At 40.0% G+C, this 19,962-nt stretch overlaps 2 protein-coding genes across 7 annotated transcripts in view; both read left to right on the plus strand.

Moving 5' to 3' along the window:
• The first annotated feature begins 2,110 nt into the window (after positions 1–2,110).
• LOC106606263 (immunoglobulin lambda-1 light chain) lies at positions 2,111–7,072 on the plus strand. Of its 5 annotated transcripts, none has more exons than XM_082976093.1 (5): positions 2,111–2,862; positions 2,940–3,265; positions 4,174–4,207; positions 4,941–5,019; positions 6,553–7,072. In XM_082976093.1, exons 1-5 carry the CDS (start codon positions 2,823–2,825, stop codon positions 6,815–6,817), a joined length of 744 nt encoding a protein of 247 aa, XP_082832219.1. In that variant the 5' UTR covers positions 2,111–2,822; the 3' UTR covers positions 6,818–7,072. The 5 variants fall into 5 exon arrangements, 1 of the variants encoding a protein (XP_082832219.1); XR_014392501.1 differs by lacking the exons at positions 2,111–2,862; positions 2,940–3,265 and adding exons at positions 5,941–6,020; positions 6,122–6,205 and having other exon boundaries at positions 3,287–4,207; positions 4,941–5,120; positions 6,543–6,679; XR_014392499.1 differs by lacking the exons at positions 2,111–2,862; positions 2,940–3,265 and adding an exon at positions 6,122–6,205 and having other exon boundaries at positions 3,289–4,207; positions 4,941–6,020; positions 6,543–6,679.
• A 6,460-nt stretch (positions 7,073–13,532) lies between these two features.
• Positions 13,533–19,962, plus strand: part of LOC106606373 (Ig lambda-2 chain C region) — a 147,058-nt gene continuing 140,628 nt past the window's right edge. The window contains exons 1-4 of one of the 2 annotated variants that reach the window (XM_082976082.1): positions 13,533–13,644; positions 13,741–14,069; positions 16,422–16,455; positions 17,110–17,865. In XM_082976082.1, the coding sequence (XP_082832208.1) occupies positions 13,605–13,644; positions 13,741–14,069; positions 16,422–16,455; positions 17,110–17,441 (735 nt within the window). In that variant the 5' untranslated portion in view covers positions 13,533–13,604 and the 3' untranslated portion in view covers positions 17,442–17,865. Of the gene's footprint in view, positions 13,645–13,740; positions 14,070–16,421; positions 16,456–17,109; positions 17,866–19,962 lie in introns of those variants that run through there. The other variant, XM_045719761.2, reaches the window with a different exon arrangement.

Genomic DNA, 19,962 nt, shown 5'->3' on the forward strand with positions numbered 1-19,962 from the left:
AAAACCGTCATAAAAAAGCCAGACTACGGTTTGCAACTGCACATGGGGACAAAGATCATACTTTTTGGAGAAATGTCCTCTGATCTGATGAAACAAAAATAGAACTGTTTGGCCATAATGACCATTGTTATGTTTGGAGGAAAAAGGGGGAGGCTTGCAAGCCGAAGAACACCATTCCAACCGTGAAGCACGGGGGTGGCAGCATCATGTTGTGGGCGTGCTTTGCTGCAGGAGGGCCTGGTGCACTTCACAAAATAGATGGCATGATGAGGAAGGGAAATTATGTGGATATATTGAAGCAACATCTCTAGACATCAGTCAGGAAGTTAAAGCTTGGTCGCAAATGGGTCTTCCAACTGGACAATGACCCCAAGCATACTTCCAAAGTTGTGGCAAAATGGCTTAAGGACAACAAAGTCAAGGTATTGGAGTGGCCATCACAAAGCCCTGACGTCAATCCAATAGAACGTTTGTGGGCAGAACTGAAAAAGCGGGTGCGATCTAGGAGGCCTACAAACCTGACTCAGTTATACCAGCTATATATATATGTATGTTTTTATTTAACCTTTATTTATTCAGGTTTTTCTCTTTTCCAATAGAGACCTGGTCTAATAACAGCAGGGGGAACAAAGTTTCAAACAAAACAACTTACATACACTAACACAACATTAAACAAAACTATACACACACATACAGCACAACAATTACATATTACGTTAAAAAACACCAAAGTCTTGACTAAAAAACAGCTGTACGAAAGACAATTACACTCTTCTATGATATATACATCGATCAAGTGTTAACTCCATTACAAATCAAAAACGTCTAACACGTCATTGTGATCTCCACAGCGCTGTTGGCTGGTCGTCATTGACTTTGCGTAGGATTAAACACTGGTATACACTGATTTACAAGGCCATATTGGGTAAAATGCCATTATACCTCTGTTCTTTTTTATTCAGGTCGGTAAATAAATATCAATTACGATCCCATTCTCATTTGCCTCTAACAGTACCAAAAATTTAGAACAAGTCATGCTAGAAATAGTTTTAGTTACTCAGCTCCGTGGTCCTGGAATTCTCTCCTGAACATTTCAAAATTTGATGATCTAGTTTCATTAGTGAACCTAAGGGCTGCATGATACACTGAATGAAGTGCTCTCAGGGTCGTGGTTGAGGCCTGCATATATATAACATCACTAAAATCTAAAACCTAAAATCTAAAACCGCCAGTAATGCACAGCTCCATCCTTGCCTCCAAAGACAAACAAGCCTTATGCCGGTAACAAACACTTATTCTAAGCTTGAGCATCCTTATCAAGTTCTCTACATGCACAGTGAAGCTCAGCTTGTCATCAACCCACACACCGAAATATTTGTACACTTTGACTTGCTCTGTAGTATGTCCAGCCAATGTAGCAATGACATGATGAGTCATAATGGAGGAGGGTCCTCCCTCTGGCCCTCCCTGGCTTGGTGATAGGTTAACCTTAGAGGCCCCTCCCCCTGTTCCTCCCTGTCTGTCTCCTTATAGGTGGGTCCTGCAGCCTCTCCTCTCCTCACACTCCAACCCTGCTAATCTCTCAGCTGGACTGTAAGGGCTGTTCACACCACACACTGACAACATGCTGGGGACACTCTACACTCTCATCACTGCTCTAACATGTAAGGAGTCTGACTTCCTGGAGGTTTTACTTCCTGTTTTATTAATAATGAATCTGTATGTTTCTCTTTACTACATGTCATCTTCTTATTTCCCAGGTGTCAGTGGTGTGACTGTGGTGACACAGAAGACTCCTGTTGTGACAGTGAGGAAAGGAGAGATGGCCACTATGGACTGTAACCTGGGGACTGTTGAGAATAGTGCTGCTCGTTGGTATAAACAGGTTCCAGGAGGAGTTCCTCAGTACATGTTGAGGTGGTACCACACTGGTTGGAGCTCTGTAGAATATGGTTCTGGTTTCTCCTCTCCTAAATTCACATCTAATCATCAGTCTAAATCAGATTATCGTTTGATTATTAATACTGTGGAGGAGACAGAATCAGCAGTGTATTACTGTAATACATGGGACAACTCTGTTAATGTGCACGTATCACAGTGATATACACCATGACAAAAACCTCCTCACCAAATACACTCACTTCTGCTTTCAGATGTTCTGAATATAGACACTAACTGAATGTCAAGTCATCCTGAACCAGTGTGTCTGCAGTAGGAGAACAGGCCATGCTTGTGTTTTACACAAAACCCTTCACACATTTAGTAGAATGTTGTCATTAACAATTACACCTAGTTGTCACAAACCATGAATGATAAAGTGATATTCCAGATGGTTCCGTCCTAACAGAAGACTCCATGTATCAGATAACCTCCATGATAGTCAGTCCCCTGGTTTACTGTAGAGACATATTACATCAACAGTCATTTAGTGATATACTGTTAGTTCAGAACCCCACCATCCAGATAATATTATTATGTTATTATTATACATATTATGACATGCTGATATAAACTAACAAACATAACTGAGCAGAAACAGAATACTGCTCTTTACAATGCAACATAACATATACAATATGTTTATGAAATAGTCCTATCTCAAATATTTCACATTTTTGATGGCTTAATAGTAACTGTAATTTAAATGTATCAGAAGTCCATCTTCTCAGAAGCTGATAGGCTGAGATGTAGAGGCCCCTCCCTCTGGTCCTCCCTGTCTGTCTCCTTATAGGTGGGTTCTGCAGCCTCTCCTCTCCTCAAACTCCAACTCTGCTCATCTCTCAGCTGGACAGTAAGGGCCGTTCACACCACACACTGACAACATGCTGGGGACACTCTGCACTCTCATCACTGCTCTAACATGTATGTTTTCATTAACGTTTCTATTTTTACCTTTATATTTACATATATGTCTCATGGTGATTGTGTTGTGTCAACAGGTGTTCATGGTGTAATAGTGTTGACCCAGAAGCCCTCTGTCCAGACCAAGACCACAGGAGAGGAGGTCACTATGGACTGTAACATTGGCAGATTTGATGGAAACTATGTCCATTGGTACAAACAGGTTCCTGGTGGGGTTCCTCAGTATGTTCTGAGCTTTATCGACAATGACAGTTCTAAATATTATGGCCCAGGTTTCCCCTCTAGTCGGTTCAACTCTCAATCCACCTCAGACTTAGATTATCAGTTGATCATTAAACAGGTAGAGGCAGGAGACTCAGCAGTGTATTACTGTCAGACATATGATGTTTCTGCTGAAGAGTTCGTATCACAGTGATTTACATTATGACAAAAAACTCTGACTGCAACACTTCTCCTTTTTGACTGAAAGAGGGACAAGCCTTTAATCAGACGTGTCAGTTCAAGTGAATCAGTGATTATTGATTACAGTGAGATAAAGGATCATTCAAAGACATTGTCTGAACATCATCATCACCATCATCATCATCATCAAGTCAACACTTCATCACATGGATATTACTTTAACTGATGGATTGAAAAGGACCAGACACCAACAGCAGAATATGATGCTATACTATATACTGTTACTTCATAGAGAAAAACTCTAGAAAAGCCTGAGATGTTTGTAGAGAGAGGGAAGCTCTGTCTGAATGGGATGTTTCAGTTCCTGTCCTCTCAGTAGAGAGAGTGAAGCTCTGTCTGAATGGAATGGTTCAGTTCCTGTCCTCTCAGTAGAGGGTGAAGCTCTGTCTGAATTGGATGTTTCAGTTCCTGTCCTCTCAGTAGAGAGAGTGAAGCTCTGTCTGAATGGGATGTTTCAGTTCCTGTGTGTCCTCTCAGTTGAGAGAGTGGAGCTCTGTCTGAATGGGATGGTTCAGTTCCTGTCCTCTCAGTAGAGAGAGTGAAGCTCTGTCTGAATGGGATGTTTCAGTTCCTGTCCTCTCAGTAGAGAGAGTGAAGCTCTGTCTGAATGGGATGGTTCAGTTCCTGTCCTCTCAGTAGAGAGAGTGAAGCTCTGTCTGAATGGGATGGTTCAGTTCCTGTCCTCTCAGTAGAGAGAATGAAGCTCTGTCTGAATGGGATGGTTCAGTTCCTGTCCTCTCAGTAGAGAGAGTGAAGCTCTGTCTGAATGGGATGTTTCAGTTCCTGTCCTCTCAGTAGAGAGAGTGAGGAGGTTTTTGTACGGCTGTGTATACAAACTGAATCACTGTGGTATTCGGACAAGGAACCAAGCTCATTGTCAGTGGTGAGTACCCTTTCTTTTAACCTTATAGTTTTGTACTCAAGGTTTTTTGTAATACATAATAGTTAATAAAGTTAAAGTACTTAACATGGTGTTCTTGTTTCATAATTATTTAGTGTAAATAACCTACTTTGTGGACTGATTATCAAGTGTCATGGACACATTGTGACATCTTCATATCCTACAGTATATCTGTAGTTGTTGATTTCACATTTAAACTTAAAAAACGTAATGGACTATTTGACCTTTAAAAGATTGGTTGCACGTTATATTAAATAATGATAAAACCATGTTGTTACATGCTGAATTACATTGCAGGCTACTACATTACAGTTGGTAACTCTTTTTGCTGGTTTACTAGAAGTAGGATATATGTTTGATTGTATCCCTCATTCAGCACATCTGACTACTTGATTATGTTTAAACTTAGTGATCTGAACTCGTTATCCACTTGTACAGAAATCTGCTTCACCTCTGAAAAGTCACATATGGAGAGTTACTTAGAAAGTTTCTAAATAAGTCCAGTTACAAACAGAGATTTGTGAGTAACATGTAACAATAGAATTACATGGTTTTAGTGCCTTTTCATTTTATGAGCCCAACATGTTAATTGTTTGTAGTCTTTGAGAAAACGTTATATTTTTATTCTACAGTATAATCACACAACCCTGTTTCATTCTACTAACATATCAAATGATTTTGTGTAATATTTATTCTGCTCATTCCATTGCTCCAGACTCTACCCTCCCTCCACCTGTCTTGACCATCCTCCCTCCGTCCAGTGATGAGTTGAAGTCCAACAAAGTCACCCTGGTGTCAGGGGCGGAAATCCCGGGGGGGACGGGGGGAACACGACCCCCCCATGCTGGGAAAAATATGATTTGTCCCCCCCAATATATCACTGAAACATAACTATGTAATTTAAATAACATTAATAATACGCAATGAAAGCAATTGTGCTGATTATAGACACTTAATAGTGCATTTTTAAGTTTCAAAAGATTGCGACCCCCCCACCCTTTGCCTCACAATGGTTTGATCCACTGCCAGTTCCTTAGCTTGCTAGGTAACGTAGAGGTAGAGGTTGTATCTACTGTCTGAAAGGCACTCAATGCACGTAACTGACGTGAGGTTAATCCAGTCAATCGCGCACACACACTAGCTGAATTTGCAGAGCTAGCGCGCAAATATTAACTATTAAGCTAGCTAGTACCTATTCCATTTATGTGGCGTCATCAAAGATGGAATCTTTGCAATCGTCAATTTATTCCAAGATCAGCATGCATGTAAGTTAGTGCTTCAAAGTCCCTGTGATAAGGTTAGCAATAAACTGAACAGAACTACACTCTCTTCTACCATTGTTTGAAATATATTTAATGGTCTCGTTGCAAAAGCTAAATTGTCGCAAGGGAACTTTTATTTATATATTTTATTTCACCTTTATTTAACCCGGGTAGCAAAGATTATAGCAAACACCACTGAATTGGTGCTCGCTAGCTTTGCAAATTCAGCTATTGTTAGAAGCCAGCCAATATGAAACAAACGATTAAAATTACAAAAGGTTGCAGCATATGTTGTGTAAATGGTGAACTCATACAGCTGTCAACTCTTGTCACTGCAATCCGTTTCACATTTGCTAGCTACCTTTTAGATCGAAGCCCATATAGAATGTTAGAAGATAAGATGATAGAAGCCCATCTCCTACTGTAAATAACCTACATACTGTGTGTGTGAAGCCAACCAGGTAGAAAAATGGCAGAAAAATGGCAGAAAAAAGACGGACATCAGAGTATTTTTCAGTACACCAAAACGCAAAGTAAGAACCCTAGTAGCCTAATATCTCAAAGACTAGTTGATAAAATGTTCATAAGAAAGAAATGAAATTCTAATGGAAATGTTTCACAATGATGTCATTAGGCAGAGCAGGCAACAGATTGCACACAGACAGCAGATTTGGGGACAGATATGCAGGGACAGACTGGCAGAGTCAGGGAGTCTAAGGTAAGTTTGTTGAGTCTTTGTTTGGCAACATTATGAAAGGTTCTCAATTTTTTTTACTTGTAAAATAGGAACATAATTGGAAAATGCCATGGATACCCCCACTCTCAACTTAAACTGGTGACTGAACTAAGATTTGTTAAAGGCAATGGTATTGCTGTTGTGATTAGTTGTGTAGTTTTGGGTACCGGTAGTTAGGAGTACGGCAAACACCTTATTTCTTTGGTTCCTCAATATACATTTACCATATTAAACGTAGGCTATGTGTTACAGCACTACTTTTGGTGTCCCCCTCAGGAATTGCTCTTGAGAAAATTTAATGTAATTGTCCCCTCCAAAGTTGATATCAGATTTTCGCCCTGCCTGGTGTGTCTGGCCAGTCAGATGGCCATGGGCTACGCCGATGTCAGCTGGACCGCTGGCGGGAATCCGGTCACCGGCGTCATCGCTACGAGTGGCCCGGTGCCGCAAGCCGACAAGACGTTCCAACTCAGTAGTTGTCTGACCGTTGACACGTCAGAATGGAACCAGGACAAAGTGTTCTCATGTAAAGTCACCGCAGGCTCCAAGTTCGCTGAGAAAGGCATCAAGAAGTCTGAATGCAGCACTGAATAGCCTGAGAACCATTGTAATGTCAATTTGATTTTCTACATCACTTTTCAAGTTATTATTAATTCATTAGAAGTTTAACCTGCATATATACATTATGTTCCATTAAAGAGAGAAATATCCACTAATACTGATATCGTAGGCTATATGATAAGTATACTTTTTATATTTGAAATTGGTTGCTTTGCAGATGTATAATAGAGGAATAGTTAGAGCTTTGCTGTATTGTGGATATTCAATAAAGAGCATTCTAAAGAACAAGTGTTTGTATTTGATCATGTTGATGAGCATCAGTGATAGCAGCACTAAATGAGGGGGAATTTAACTGAACTCAAATAGAGCAGCCTGCTCTCTGACTTTAGTCCAGATCCAGAAATAGTTGATCCAGATATCCAGGATGTAGAGCAGGTTTACTGTAATGTTAATGAATAATCAGAGATGATCCAGATATCCAGGATGTAGAGCAGGTTTACTGTAATGTTAATGAATAACCAGAGATGGACTAGAGGTTTAGTTTAAATTAGAACTTCACATTGTTGAGAACCTTCATTAGTGTGATATGATTGTATTATAAGAACATTCTGAAAGTACCTATTTAATAATCTTCCATATCTATTTAAAATATTTGATTAGAAAAGAAAACTTGATTATTTCCTAGGCAATATTTGCTTGTACTTTTCACTGTATGAGGAATTAAAACAACAGTACAATAACATGATAAATTCAATATATTCATAGTTTATATTCAATAGTGTTATAAACGTACGTCTTAATATAATGTACAATAACATTTTACTCATGAATCTTTTCTCTCCATACATCTTTGCCAGCAGGGGGAAAGAGAAGAGATAAAATATTATAATATGCTTCCACCTTGTGGCTCAAACAGTTGTATTTCATTATAGTTGTATTTCATTGTAATAATTTCCAGACTAAATCCATCACGCAGTTTCAAATCAATCACAAATGATAAAGTTATTGAAAGTTAGTGTACAATATCTCTGTTGTCAGTACAAAGCTCTCCTCAGTTCTGTGTTGGTCTGGTTCAGAGAGGAGTGTAGTGATGTAGTTGAGACTAAATCAGTCTAACTAAGGTTTAGAGACCCTCCTTCCTCTAGTCCTAGTGGATGGGTGTAGTGGAGAGACTATATCAGTCTAACAAAGGTTTAGGGATCCTCCTTCCTCTAGTCCACATGAATCGTTGTCCTGTTCCATTTTCTCTCTCTGTGTCCTCATCTGGTTCCTCACATCTGTCCTCGTTGGTGCCCTCACTCTAAGTCTGGTCTTGTTCACATTGGGGAGAATCCTAACTTGCAGTTCAGTAACATTTTCACTTAGTCTCCCATTGGCATCAATGCATGACTAAATAAAGGTTCACCTTAATTGGAAGTTAGGATTCACCCCATCGTGCATCAATGATCAGAACAGAGTCTGCAGTTCTGTCAACGTCCACCAGAGGAGGACATAGGACCACCAATAATGACTGAGGAAAGATCTACATGTACTTTACAACAGGAACAGCTGTCTGTAGACCATTGGTTTCAGTCTCACCCAAAGACCAGCTGATAGTTTCATGTCTACTATTTCTAGTTATCAGAGTCATTCACCAGGGACGTGTTCTAGTTCTGATACTGAGTTACAGGAAGTGATGTGTTGTTCCCTTTCTTCCCCAGGACACACCTGCTTCCTCTCCCCTCCTCCTCCCCTCCTCCTCTCCTTATTTATAGCTTCATTTAAATTAAGGGGTTATTTTATCTCCTCTCAGAACTGTGTGTGGGGGGAGAAGGGGGGGGGGGTGGTGAAACTGGGGTGCATCCCAAATGGCACTCTATTCCCTTTATAGTGCACTACTTTGATCAGGGCACTATAAAGTACGCTCTCCCCAAAATTCACAAGAGCGTGACTCCACCTATACCAGGCAGGCCCATTGTCAGTGGTAACGGATCTCTGAGATAATATCTCCACCATTTTGTGAAACCCTGGGTGATCTCTCTCCCCACGTATACCAGAGAATCTATTGATTTGATTAATATTTTGAAATCTGTGGACCCTATTCCTGAAAAATGATATTCTGTGTACTTTTGATGTAACCAGTCTATATACTAACATCCCCCATCAGGGCGACCTAGAGGCCCTCATGTTCTACCTCAATGAACGTCCCCCTAATGCTCAACCCAGCACCAACTGTATTGTGGACTTGGCTGAACTGCTACTAACCTCCAACTATTCTCTCTTCAGAGGAGACTTTTTCCTTCAGACCAAACGGACAGCGATGGGCAGCACTATGGCTTTTAATTATGTTAACCTATATCTAGGAATGTTTGAAAAACATGTGGTGCTGAATCCAGACCTTAACCCCTTTCTTGAAAATATTCTCTTAATTTTGAGATATTTGGATGACATTTTCCTGATCTATACAGGGACCCAAGAAGAACTCTTGGAATCCCATGCTTATCTAAACTCCATGAATGAACACATTTGTTTCACCTTTAACTATAACCTATCACAAATCAGTTTTCCTGATGTGATGGTTATTAAGGATAAAACCTCCCTTTCTACAGATCTCTATAGGAAACCTACAGACAGGAACACCCTCCTTAGAGGTGAAAGCTTTCATCCACATCCACTTATTAAAGGTCTCCCTATAAACCAATTCAGTAGTATCAGCAGAATGTGCTGCTCTGATGCTTCTTACAAGAAACAGACCACGGACCTCACACAAAGGTTTAATAAGGAAAGGGGGTATAAAGACAATTGGGTAAACCATGCCAATGATCGTTTTGAAGGACTAACACAGCTGGAAAGCCTAAAACCAAAGTAAAAGAAAAAGCAGAACATGTCCCATCATGCTTCACCCAATACTCACCATTGTGGAAGGCATTTAAGGACATTATTGATGCTGACCCACAATTGAAAGTCATTTTTAAATATCCCCCACATTTGGTCTTTAAAAGACCGCCTAACGTGAGCGACATTGTGGTCAAATCTGATTATCCACCAGAGAAAAGGGAAACTTTCTTGGACAAGGTTACGGAGGGTAATTACAAATGTTGTCAATGTGCTCAATGCAGCTTCACCTATAAATGCAACTCATTTACCTACCGCCGCACAGGACAGAGATTTAAGATCAAAGGCCTGATTACCTGCATGTCCACCAATGTTATTTACACGTTGACATGTCCTTGTGGTCTGTCTTACATAGGAAAAACCCATAGAAGCCTTAAGACACGGATCAGTGAGCACCGCAGCAATATACAGACAGGTGAGACAAAAATCAGGTTGCTGCTCATTTTGTACAAGCTGGACATCCTATTAGTTCTCTGAGATACATTGGAATAGAAATGGTCAAGATGTCACACAGGGGAGACATTGAGAGGAAACTTCTTCAAAGGGAATCTTTCTGGATCCACAGGCTCAACACACCGTCTCCTCTTGGCCTTAATGAGGAGTTTGACTTGAAACCATTTTTATAGTTTCAAAATGTCAAAATGTATTTTATCCAAATATTATCCTAATATTGTATGTGTATGTACACATAACCTACTGTAAATATTGATCACATTCCTTGTGTATGATCATCTATTTTGATACATTGAATGTTTAATATTGTGAACCTATGTTATGTTTTCTGTACCTCCTGTTTCAGGAAGTGATGTCACTGAGTACTGCCCCTATATATAGGACCTTCCACCCCCACCTGGGATATCGTTGCCTGATGAAGAACTAAGAGTTGAAACGTTGTTATAAATAAAATCACCTGGGAGCATGAGCAGTGGTGTGCTGCATTTTCCTTTCTGTTTTCAATTAATATAAACATCATGGATTATATAATGGAGGAGGGTAGAGGATATGTAGTGATTAATATAAACATCATGGATTATATAATGGAGGAGGGTAGAGGATATGTAGTGATTAATATAAACATCATGGATTATATTATGGAGGAGGGTAGAGGATATGTAGTGATTAATATAAACATCATGGATTATATAATGGAGGAGGGTAGAGGATATGTGGTGATTAATATAAACATCATGGATTATATAATGGAGGAGGGTAGAGGATATGTAGTGATTAATATAAACATCATGGATTATATAATGGAGGAGGGTAGAGGATATGTGGTGATTAATATAAACATCATGGATTATATAATGGAGGAGGGTAGAGGATATGTAGGGATTAATATAAACATCATGGATTATATAATGGAGGAGGGTAGAGGATATGTGGTGATTAATATAAACATCATGGATTATATAATGGAGGAGGGTAGAGGATATGTGGTGATTAATATAAACATCATGGATTATATAATGGAGGAGGGTAGAGGATATGTAGTGATTAATATAAACATGGATTATATATACAGTTGAAGTCAGAAGTTTACATACACTTTGTTTGGAGTCATTAAAACTCGTTTTTCAACCACTCCACAAATTTTTTCTTAAGAAACTATAGTTTTGGCAAGTCAGTTAGGACATCTACTTTGTGCATGACACAAGTAATTTTTCCAACAATTGTTTACAGACAGATTATTTCACTTATAATTCACTTTATCACAAATCAAGTGGGTCAGAAGTTTACATACACTAAGTTGACTGTGCCTTTAAACAGCTTGGAAAATTCCAGAAAATGATGTCATGGCTTTTGAAGCTTCTGATAGGCTAATTGACATCATTTTAGTCAATTGGAGGTGTACCTGTGGATGTATTTCAAGGCCTACCATCAAACTCAGTGCCTCTTTTCTCGACATCATCGGAAAATGAAAAGAAATCAGCCAAGACCTCAGAAAAAAATTTGTAGACCTCCAGAAGTCTGGTTCATCCTTGGGAGCAATTTCCAAATGCCTGAAGGTACCACCTTCATCAGTACAAACAATCGTACGCTAGTATAAACACCATGGGACCACACAGCCGTCATACCGCTCAGGAAGGAGACGCGTTCTGTCTACAAGAGATGAACGTACTTTGGTGCGAAAAGTTCAAATCAATCCCAGAACAACAGCAAAGGACCTTGTGAAGATGCTGGAGGAAACGTGTACAAAAGTATCTATATCCACAGTAACACGAGTCCTATATCGACGTAACCTGAATGGCCGCTCAGCAAGGAAGAAGCCACTGCTCCAAAACCGTCATAAAAAAGCCAGACTACGGTTTGCAACTGCACATGGGGACAAAGATCGTACTTTTTGGAGAAATGTCCTCTTGTCTGATGAAACAAAAATTGAACTGTTTGGCCATAATGACCATTGTTATGTTTGGAGGAAAAAGGGGGAGGCTTGCAAGCCGAAGAACACCATTCCAACGGTGAAGCATGGGGGTGGCAGCATCATGTTGTGGGCGTGCTTTGCTGCAGGAGGGACTGGTGCACTTCACAAAATAGATGGCATCATGAGGTAGGGAAATTATGTGGCTATATTGAAGCAACATCTCTAGACATCAGTCAGGAAGTTAAAGCTTGGTCGCAAATGGGTCTTCCAAATGGACAATGACCCCAAGCATACTTCCAAAGTTGTGGCAAAATGGCTTAAGGACAACAAAGTCAAGGTATTGGAGTGGCCATCATAAAGCCCTGACGTCAATCCAATAGAATGTTTGTGGACAGAACTGAAAAAGCGGGTGCGATCTAGGAGGCCTACAAACCTGACTCAGTTACACCAGCTATATATATATATATATATATATATATATATATATATATATATATGTATGTGTGTACGTTTTTATTTAACTTTTATTTATTCAGGTTTTTCTCTTTTCCAATAGAGACCTGGTCTAATAACAGCAGGGGGAACAAAGTTTCAAACAAAACAACTTACATACACTAACACAACATTAAACAAAACTATACACACACATACAGCACAACAATTACATATTACGTTAAAAAACACCAAAGTCTTGACTAAAAAACAGCTGTACTAAAGACAATTACACTCTTCTATGATATATACATCGATCAACTGTTAACTCCACTAATGAAACTAGATCATCAAATTTTGAAATGTTCAGGAGAGAATTCCAGGACCACGGAGCTGAGTAACTAAAACTATTTCTAGCATGACTTGTTCTAAATTTTTGGTACTGTTAGAGGCAAATGAGAATGGGATCGTAATTGATATGTATTTACCGACCTGAATAAAAAAGAACAGAGGTATAATGGCATTTTACCCAATATGGCCTTGTAAATCAGTGTATACCAGTGTTTAATCCTACGCAAAGTCAATGACGACCAGCCAACAGCGCTGTGGAGATCACAATGACGTGTTAGACGTTTTTGATTTGTAATGAACCTCAGGGCTGCATGATACACTGAATGAAGTGCTCTCAGGGTCGTGGTTGAGGCCTGCATATATATAACATCACTAAAATCTAAAACCTAAAATCTAAAACTGCCAGTAATGCACAGCTCCTTCCTCGCCTCCAAAGACAAACAAGCCTTATGCCGGTAACAAACACTTATTCTAAGCTTGAGCATCCTTATCAAGTTCTCTACATGCACAGTGAAGCTCAGCTTGTCATCAACCCACACACCGAAATATTTGTACACTTTGACTTGCTCTGTAGTATGTCCAGCCAATGTAGCAATGACATGATGAGTCATAATGGAGGAGGGTCCTCCCTCTGGCCCTCCCTGGCTTGGTGATAGGTTAACTGTAGAGGCCCCTCCCCCTGTTCCTCCCTGTCTGTCTCCTTATAGGTGGTTCCTGCAACCTCTCCTCTCCTCACACTCCAACCCTGCTCATCTCTCAGCTGGACAGTAAGGGTCGTTCACACCACACACTGACAACATGCTGGGGACTCTCTGCACTCTCATCACTGCTCTAACATGTAAGGAGTCTGACTTCCTGGAGGTTTTACTTCCTGTTTTATTAAAAATGAGACTGTATGTTTGTCTTTAATACATGTCATCTTCTTATTTCCCAGGTGTCAGTGGTTTGACTGTGGTGACACAGAAGCCTCCTGTTGTGACAGTGAGGAAAGGAGAGACGGCCACTATGGAATGTAACCTGGGGACTGTTGAGAATAGTGCTGCTCGTTGGTATAAACAGGTTCCAGGAGGAGTTCCTCAGTACATGTTGAGGTGGTACCACACTGGTTGGAGCTCTGTAGAATATGGTTCTGGTTTCTCCTCTCCTAAATTCACATCTAATCATCAGTCTAAATCAGATTATCGTTTGATTATTAATACTGTGGAGGAGACAGACTCAGCAGTGTATTACTGTAATACATGGGAAGCCTCTGTTAAAGAATACGTATCACAGTGATATACACCATGACAAAAACCTCCTCACCAAATACACTCACTTCTGCTTTCAGATGTTCTGAATATAGACACTAACTGAATGTCAAGTCATCCTGAACCAGTGTGTCTGCAGTATGAGAACAGGCCATGCTTGTGTTTTACACAAAACCCTTCACACATTTAGTAGAATGTTGTCATTAACAATTACACCTAGTTGTCACAAACCATGAATGATAAAGTGATATTCCAGATGGTTCCGTCCTAACAGAAGACTCCATGTATCAGATAACCTCCATGATAGTCAGTCCCCTGGTTTACAGTAGAGACATATTACATCAACAGTCATTTAGTGATATACTGTTAGTTCAGAACCCCACCATCCAGATAATATTATTAGAATGTTATTATTATACATATTATGACATGCTGATATAAACAAACTAACATAACTGAGCAGAAACAGAATACTGCTCTTTACAATGCAACAAAACAAATCCAATATGTTTATGAAATAGTCTTCTCTCAAATATTTCACATTTTTGATGGCTTAATAGTAACTGTAATTGAAATGTATCAGAAGTCCATCTTCTCAGAAGCTGATAGGCTGAGATGTAGAGGCCCCTCCCTCTGCTCCTCCCTGTCTGTCTCCTTATAGGTGGGTTCTGCAGCCTCTCCTCTCCTCACACTCCAACCCTGCTCATCTCTCAGCTGGACAGTAAGGGCCGTTCACACCACACACTGACAACATGCTGGGGACACTCTGCACTCTCATCACTGCTCTAACATGTATGTTTTCATTAAAGTTTCTATTTTTACCTTTATATTTACATATATATGTCTCATGGTGATTGTGTTGTGTCAACAGGTGTTCATGGTGTAATAGTGTTGACCCAGAAGCCCTCTGTCCAGACCAAGACCACAGGAGAGGAGGTCACTATGGACTGTAACATTGGCAGATTTGATGGAAACTATGTCCATTGGTACAAACAGGTTCCTGGTGGGGTTCCTCAGTATGTTCTGAGCTTTATCGACGATGACAGTTCCTAAATATTATGGCCCAGGTTTCCCCTCTAGTCGGTTCAATTCTGAATCCACCTCAGACTTAGATTATCAGTTGATCATTAAACAGGTAGAGGCAGGAGACTCAGCAGTGTATTACTGTCAGACATATGATGATTCTGCTGAAGAGTTCGTATCACAGTGATTTACACCATGACAAAAAACTCTGACTGCAACACTTCTCCTTTTTGACTGAAAGAGGGACAAGCCTTTAATCAGACGTGTCAGTTCAAGTGAATCAGTGATTATTGATTACAATGAGATAAAGGATCATTCAAAGACATTATCTGAACATCATCATCATCATCATCAAGTCAACACTTCATCACATGGATATTACTTTAACTGATGGATTGAAAATGACCAGACAGCAACAGCAGAATATGATGCTATACTAGATACTGTTACTTCATAGAGAAAAACTCTAGAAAAGCCTGAGATGTTTGTAGAGAGAGTGAAGCTCTGTCTGAATGGGATGGTTCAGTTCCTGTCCTCTCAGTAGAGAGAGTGAAGCTCTGTCTGAATGGGATGGTTCAGTTCCTGTCCTCTCAGTAGAGAGAGTGAAGCTCTGTCTGAATGGGATGGTTCAGTTCCTGTCCTCTCAGTAGAGAGAGTGAAGCTCTGTCTGAATGGGATGGTTCAGTTCCTGTCCTCTCAGTAGAGAGAGTGAAGCTCTGTATGAATGGGATGTTTCAGTTCTTGTCCTCTCAGTAGAGAGAGTGAAGCTCTGTATGAATGGGATGTTTCAGTTCTTGTCCTCTCAGTAGAGAGAGTGAATCTCTGTCTGAATGGGATGTTTCAGTTCCTGTCTGTCCTCTCAGTAGTGAGAGTGAAGCTCTGTCTGAATGGGATGTTTCAGTTCCTGTCCTCTCAGTAGAGAGAGTGAAGCTCTGTCTGAATGGGATGGTTCAGTTCCTGTCTGTCCTTTCAGTAGAGAGAGTGAAGCTCTGTCTGAATGGGATGGTTCAGTTCCTGTCCTCTCAGTAGTGAGAGTGAAGCTCTGTCTGAATGGGATGTTTCAGTTCCTGTCCTCTCAGTAGAGAGAGTGAAGCTCTGTCTGAATGGGATGTTTCAGTTCCTGTCCTCTCAGTAGTGAGAGTGAAGCTCTGTCTGAATGGGATGGTTCAGTTCCTGTCCTCTCAGTAGTGAGAGTGAAGCTCTGTCTGAATGGGATGGTTCAGTTCCTGACCTCTCAGTAGAGAGAGTGAAGCTCTGTCTGAATGGGATGATTCAGTTCCTGTCCTCTCAGTAGAGAGAGTGAGGAGGTTTTTGTACTGCTGTGTATACAAACTGAATCACTGTGGTATTCGGACAAGGAACCAAGCTCATAGTTACTGGTGAGTTCCCTTCTAATGTTTTAAACTACAGAATATGTTTTGTTTCTACTATAGTGTTGGTCAGATATTGTTTCATTTCATAACATTTAATTTATATTTGCTGATTTAATATTTTGCACCTTCTTTAATCCTGTCTGTTTGTAAATTATTTAAAAAACTTTAAAGCCCAGAAACAGTTTGATGACAGTGATAATGCTTCTGGTTGGTCTGCTATGTTCATGATTTATCATTCATATCTTGTGTTTCTGTTGTCTATATAACTCAATGTAAAGGAGATATTTCATTTCAAAGGGTTTTATCCAGCTCAAATTGTCAGTATATACATAAAAAAAAAATCACATTTATTTTAACAATGTGTAGATTTCGTTCCGCTTTTAGTATTTTAGTCTTCCAGGACTGTGATGTAAAATTGTAAATAATGTTTCCAGACATGTCTCTGTCTCTCTGCTCCATGGAAAATAACATTTTAACACTGTATGATTACTTCTATCAATGTCATTGTGAACATAATGAACAGCAGTTCTCTATTTATTGCTACATCAGTTTCCTCTTAATGCAGGGTGTATTGGTAATGATATCAACCTGTACTGAAATCTAAACTGTTATCAATTGTGTTTTGTTCTCATTCTGTCCATTTACTATTTCCTAAACTAGATGGAGATATTGCTACACCTGCTGTGACCCTGTTCCCTCCATCCACTGAAGACCTGAAGTCCAGCAGAGCAACACTGGTGTGTCTGGCTAGTAACCTGTCTCAGAGGTCCAAGGGGTTAGCAGATGTCAGCTGGATGTCTAACGGTGAATCAGTGACAGAAGATGTTTCTACCAGCCCTGCTGAGCAGCAACCAGACAAAACCTTCAAGATCAGCAGCTATCTGACCATTCAGACTGCAGAGTGGGACAAGGACGTGGTGTTCACATGTAAAGTGTCGTTGGGGTCAACATTCTCTGAGAAAGAGATCAGAAAGACTAGTTGTAGTCTGTAAAACAAAAGTTTCAGACAATCAATACAACTGGTAGTTTGTTAGAGCTTCAGAATGAGTTCAGCTGTTATTTCATTAGAACTGTTAAGTGATGTTTTGATCTTTGCTTTTCTGTTAAATATAGAGGGAGTTAAAATCCTAACAACATGGATGATGTTGGGCTGAAGTCTGAATGCAGCAGTGAATAGTATGACAATAACCAATGTAATGTCAAATAGTTGTTGAGGGTTGTTTCTCATGACAAGTTACTATTGATGCATTCACTGTACCAGCATCATGTTCTCTAAAACATAACATCTGAAATACTGTCATGATGAGTAGACCTCTCTACTATTGTGAAATGAGTTGAATTACTAATGATTAATAGAGGAATAGTTAGAGCTTTGCTGTATTGTGGATATTCAATAAAGAGCATTCTAAAGAACAAGTGTTTGTATTAGAGCATGTTGATGAGCATCAGTGTTAGCAGCACTAAATGAGGGTGAATCTGGAGAATGACTGTTTAAATTGAACCAGGACAGAGGAGCCCAGAATCCTTACCTGGTTTACTATCTTAACAAGGATTGTGACCAACCAGAGATGACCTAACAGTTGACCGTAGCCTTACATTGAAGAGCCTGTGGTTAATATGATGGAAATGTAGGCATACATTTTCACAGCACTGAATGAGGTGGAATCTGGAAACTATTGAACCAAGATAGAGGAGGGTGGAGGGATGTGGAGTGGAACCAGGGACCCTTGGAGACACAGAGGAGGAAGAGAAAGTGACAGAACTTAGGCTGAGAGAAAGAGAAGCATCCAGGTGTTGTCACGGATCCCTCTGGAACTGTTGATTACGCACACCTGGTGCCCATTTCCCAATGATTAGTAATTGTATAAGTGTGCCCTTTGGTTCACCATTGGGCTGTCAATTATTGTTACAATGTCCGTTGGTCGTGTGAGTACCTGTGCTGTGTTGTTTTGGTACATGGCACGCTGTAATTTGGGTAGGAATTTAAAAAAACTATTACGCATTCCTGCGTCTGTCTCCCAATCCGTTTATACCAACGTGACAGGTATATGAGACTAGAACACCGGCCTCCATTTTAACAGGAATGACAGGTCAATGTTTAGAGAGTTTGAAGCTGCCATGAATACATGGTTTAAACTGTTCTCTAGTATTAACATTAGATGTTGGACTCAGTATCATTTCAGCATTAATAACAACTGTATAGGTCTGGTCTTCACTTAGTCTCCCATTGACATCAATCCATGACTAAGTAAACACTCAATGAGGTCCTTTATCTACTTCCCCAGAGTCAGATGAAGATCGCACAATGACTGGAAGTCTATGGGAAACGCTAGTTAACATTGACTGACTAAACTAACTCTAGCTTCCTTCAAACTGGACACAGAGACATACAAATGGTATGAACAAGTCCATCTGACTCTGGGGAAGTATATAAAGGGCCTCATTGCCATAATTCTGAAGTATCCCCTTAAGTGGAAGTTAGGATTGGTCCAACATATAGAGAGAATCATGTCATGCTGTTTCACATTCTGCATCAGTGATCAGAATAGAGGCTGCAATTCTGTCAACGTCCAACAGAGGAGGACATAGGACCACCAATAATGACTGTGGAAAGATCTACATGTCATATGTCTGTGGCACTAATATATGATTCAGTGGAGATAAGGAATGCCTAGTTTAGAACAGTTTAAAGGTCTATGAGAGGGATTATATTTCATCATCTATTTGACATTTTTCAGATGAAATCTCTTGAGATGCCCCATCTCATCCAAATGAATTATATTAAGTGCTATAGATATTTATTCAAACTATGCAAGATACCTGACATCTCCTCTCGTCTACATTTCGTCAGTGTGACCAAACCAGAAACCACCACAGACAGACAGTCTACAGACCGACCCAGTGTCCCCACAGAGACCAACAGAACCATGAATAACCTGGGCACCATCCGAGTCATCTGTCCTCGCTCCCCAACCAAGGGGCCCCCCAAGTTCAAACAGAGTTACACTCTCCAGTTTAAAAGCATGCCCAGAGGAGGGTCATTGGATGAGTCACTATTCATTTGATTTAGTTCTAAAATAAAGATTCCTTTTCATTTCCTAATGTATTTCTAATTTGATTTATTTATATTTTTTACATATATATATATATATATATATATTATATTGTATTGTTTATATTTTATTGTGACAGTGATAAGGTAGAGAGGGAGACAGAGAGTAGGGGCTGAGGCAGGATTAGTAAACCCATCTCCAGTGGGTCTGTGTGTGTTCTGGAGTCAGCAGTGTTACCACTACACCTGACTCCAGCACTATTCAGTCAGCAGTGTTTCCACTACATCTGACTCCACCACTATTCTAGTCAGCAGTGTTACCACTAGACCTGACTCCAGCACTATTCTAGTCAGCAGTGTTACCACTAGACCCGACTCCAGCACTATTCTAGTCAGCTCTGTTACCACTAGATCTGACTCCAGCACTATTCTAGTCAGCAGTGTTACCTCTAGACCTGACT

The sequence above is a fragment of the Salmo salar genome, chromosome 06, assembly GCF_965601325.2.
Source record: "Salmo salar chromosome 06, fSalSal1, whole genome shotgun sequence".
Lineage (NCBI taxonomy): Eukaryota > Metazoa > Chordata > Actinopteri > Salmoniformes > Salmonidae > Salmo > Salmo salar.

What these genes read in the sequence shown, in the direction of transcription:
- LOC106606263 (XM_082976093.1), top strand. Translation starts at nt 2,823, where the DNA reads ATGCTGGGGACACTCTGCACTCTCATCACTGCTCTAACAT. An exon ending in TCTCATCACTGCTCTAACAT is followed by an intron (nt 2,863 to 2,939) that starts GTATGTTTTCAT and finishes TTGTGTCAACAG; the next exon opens with GTGTTCATGGTGTAATAGTG. An exon ending in AACCAAGCTCATTGTCAGTG is followed by an intron (nt 4,208 to 4,940) that starts GTGAGTACCCTT and finishes CCATTGCTCCAG; the next exon opens with ACTCTACCCTCCCTCCACCT.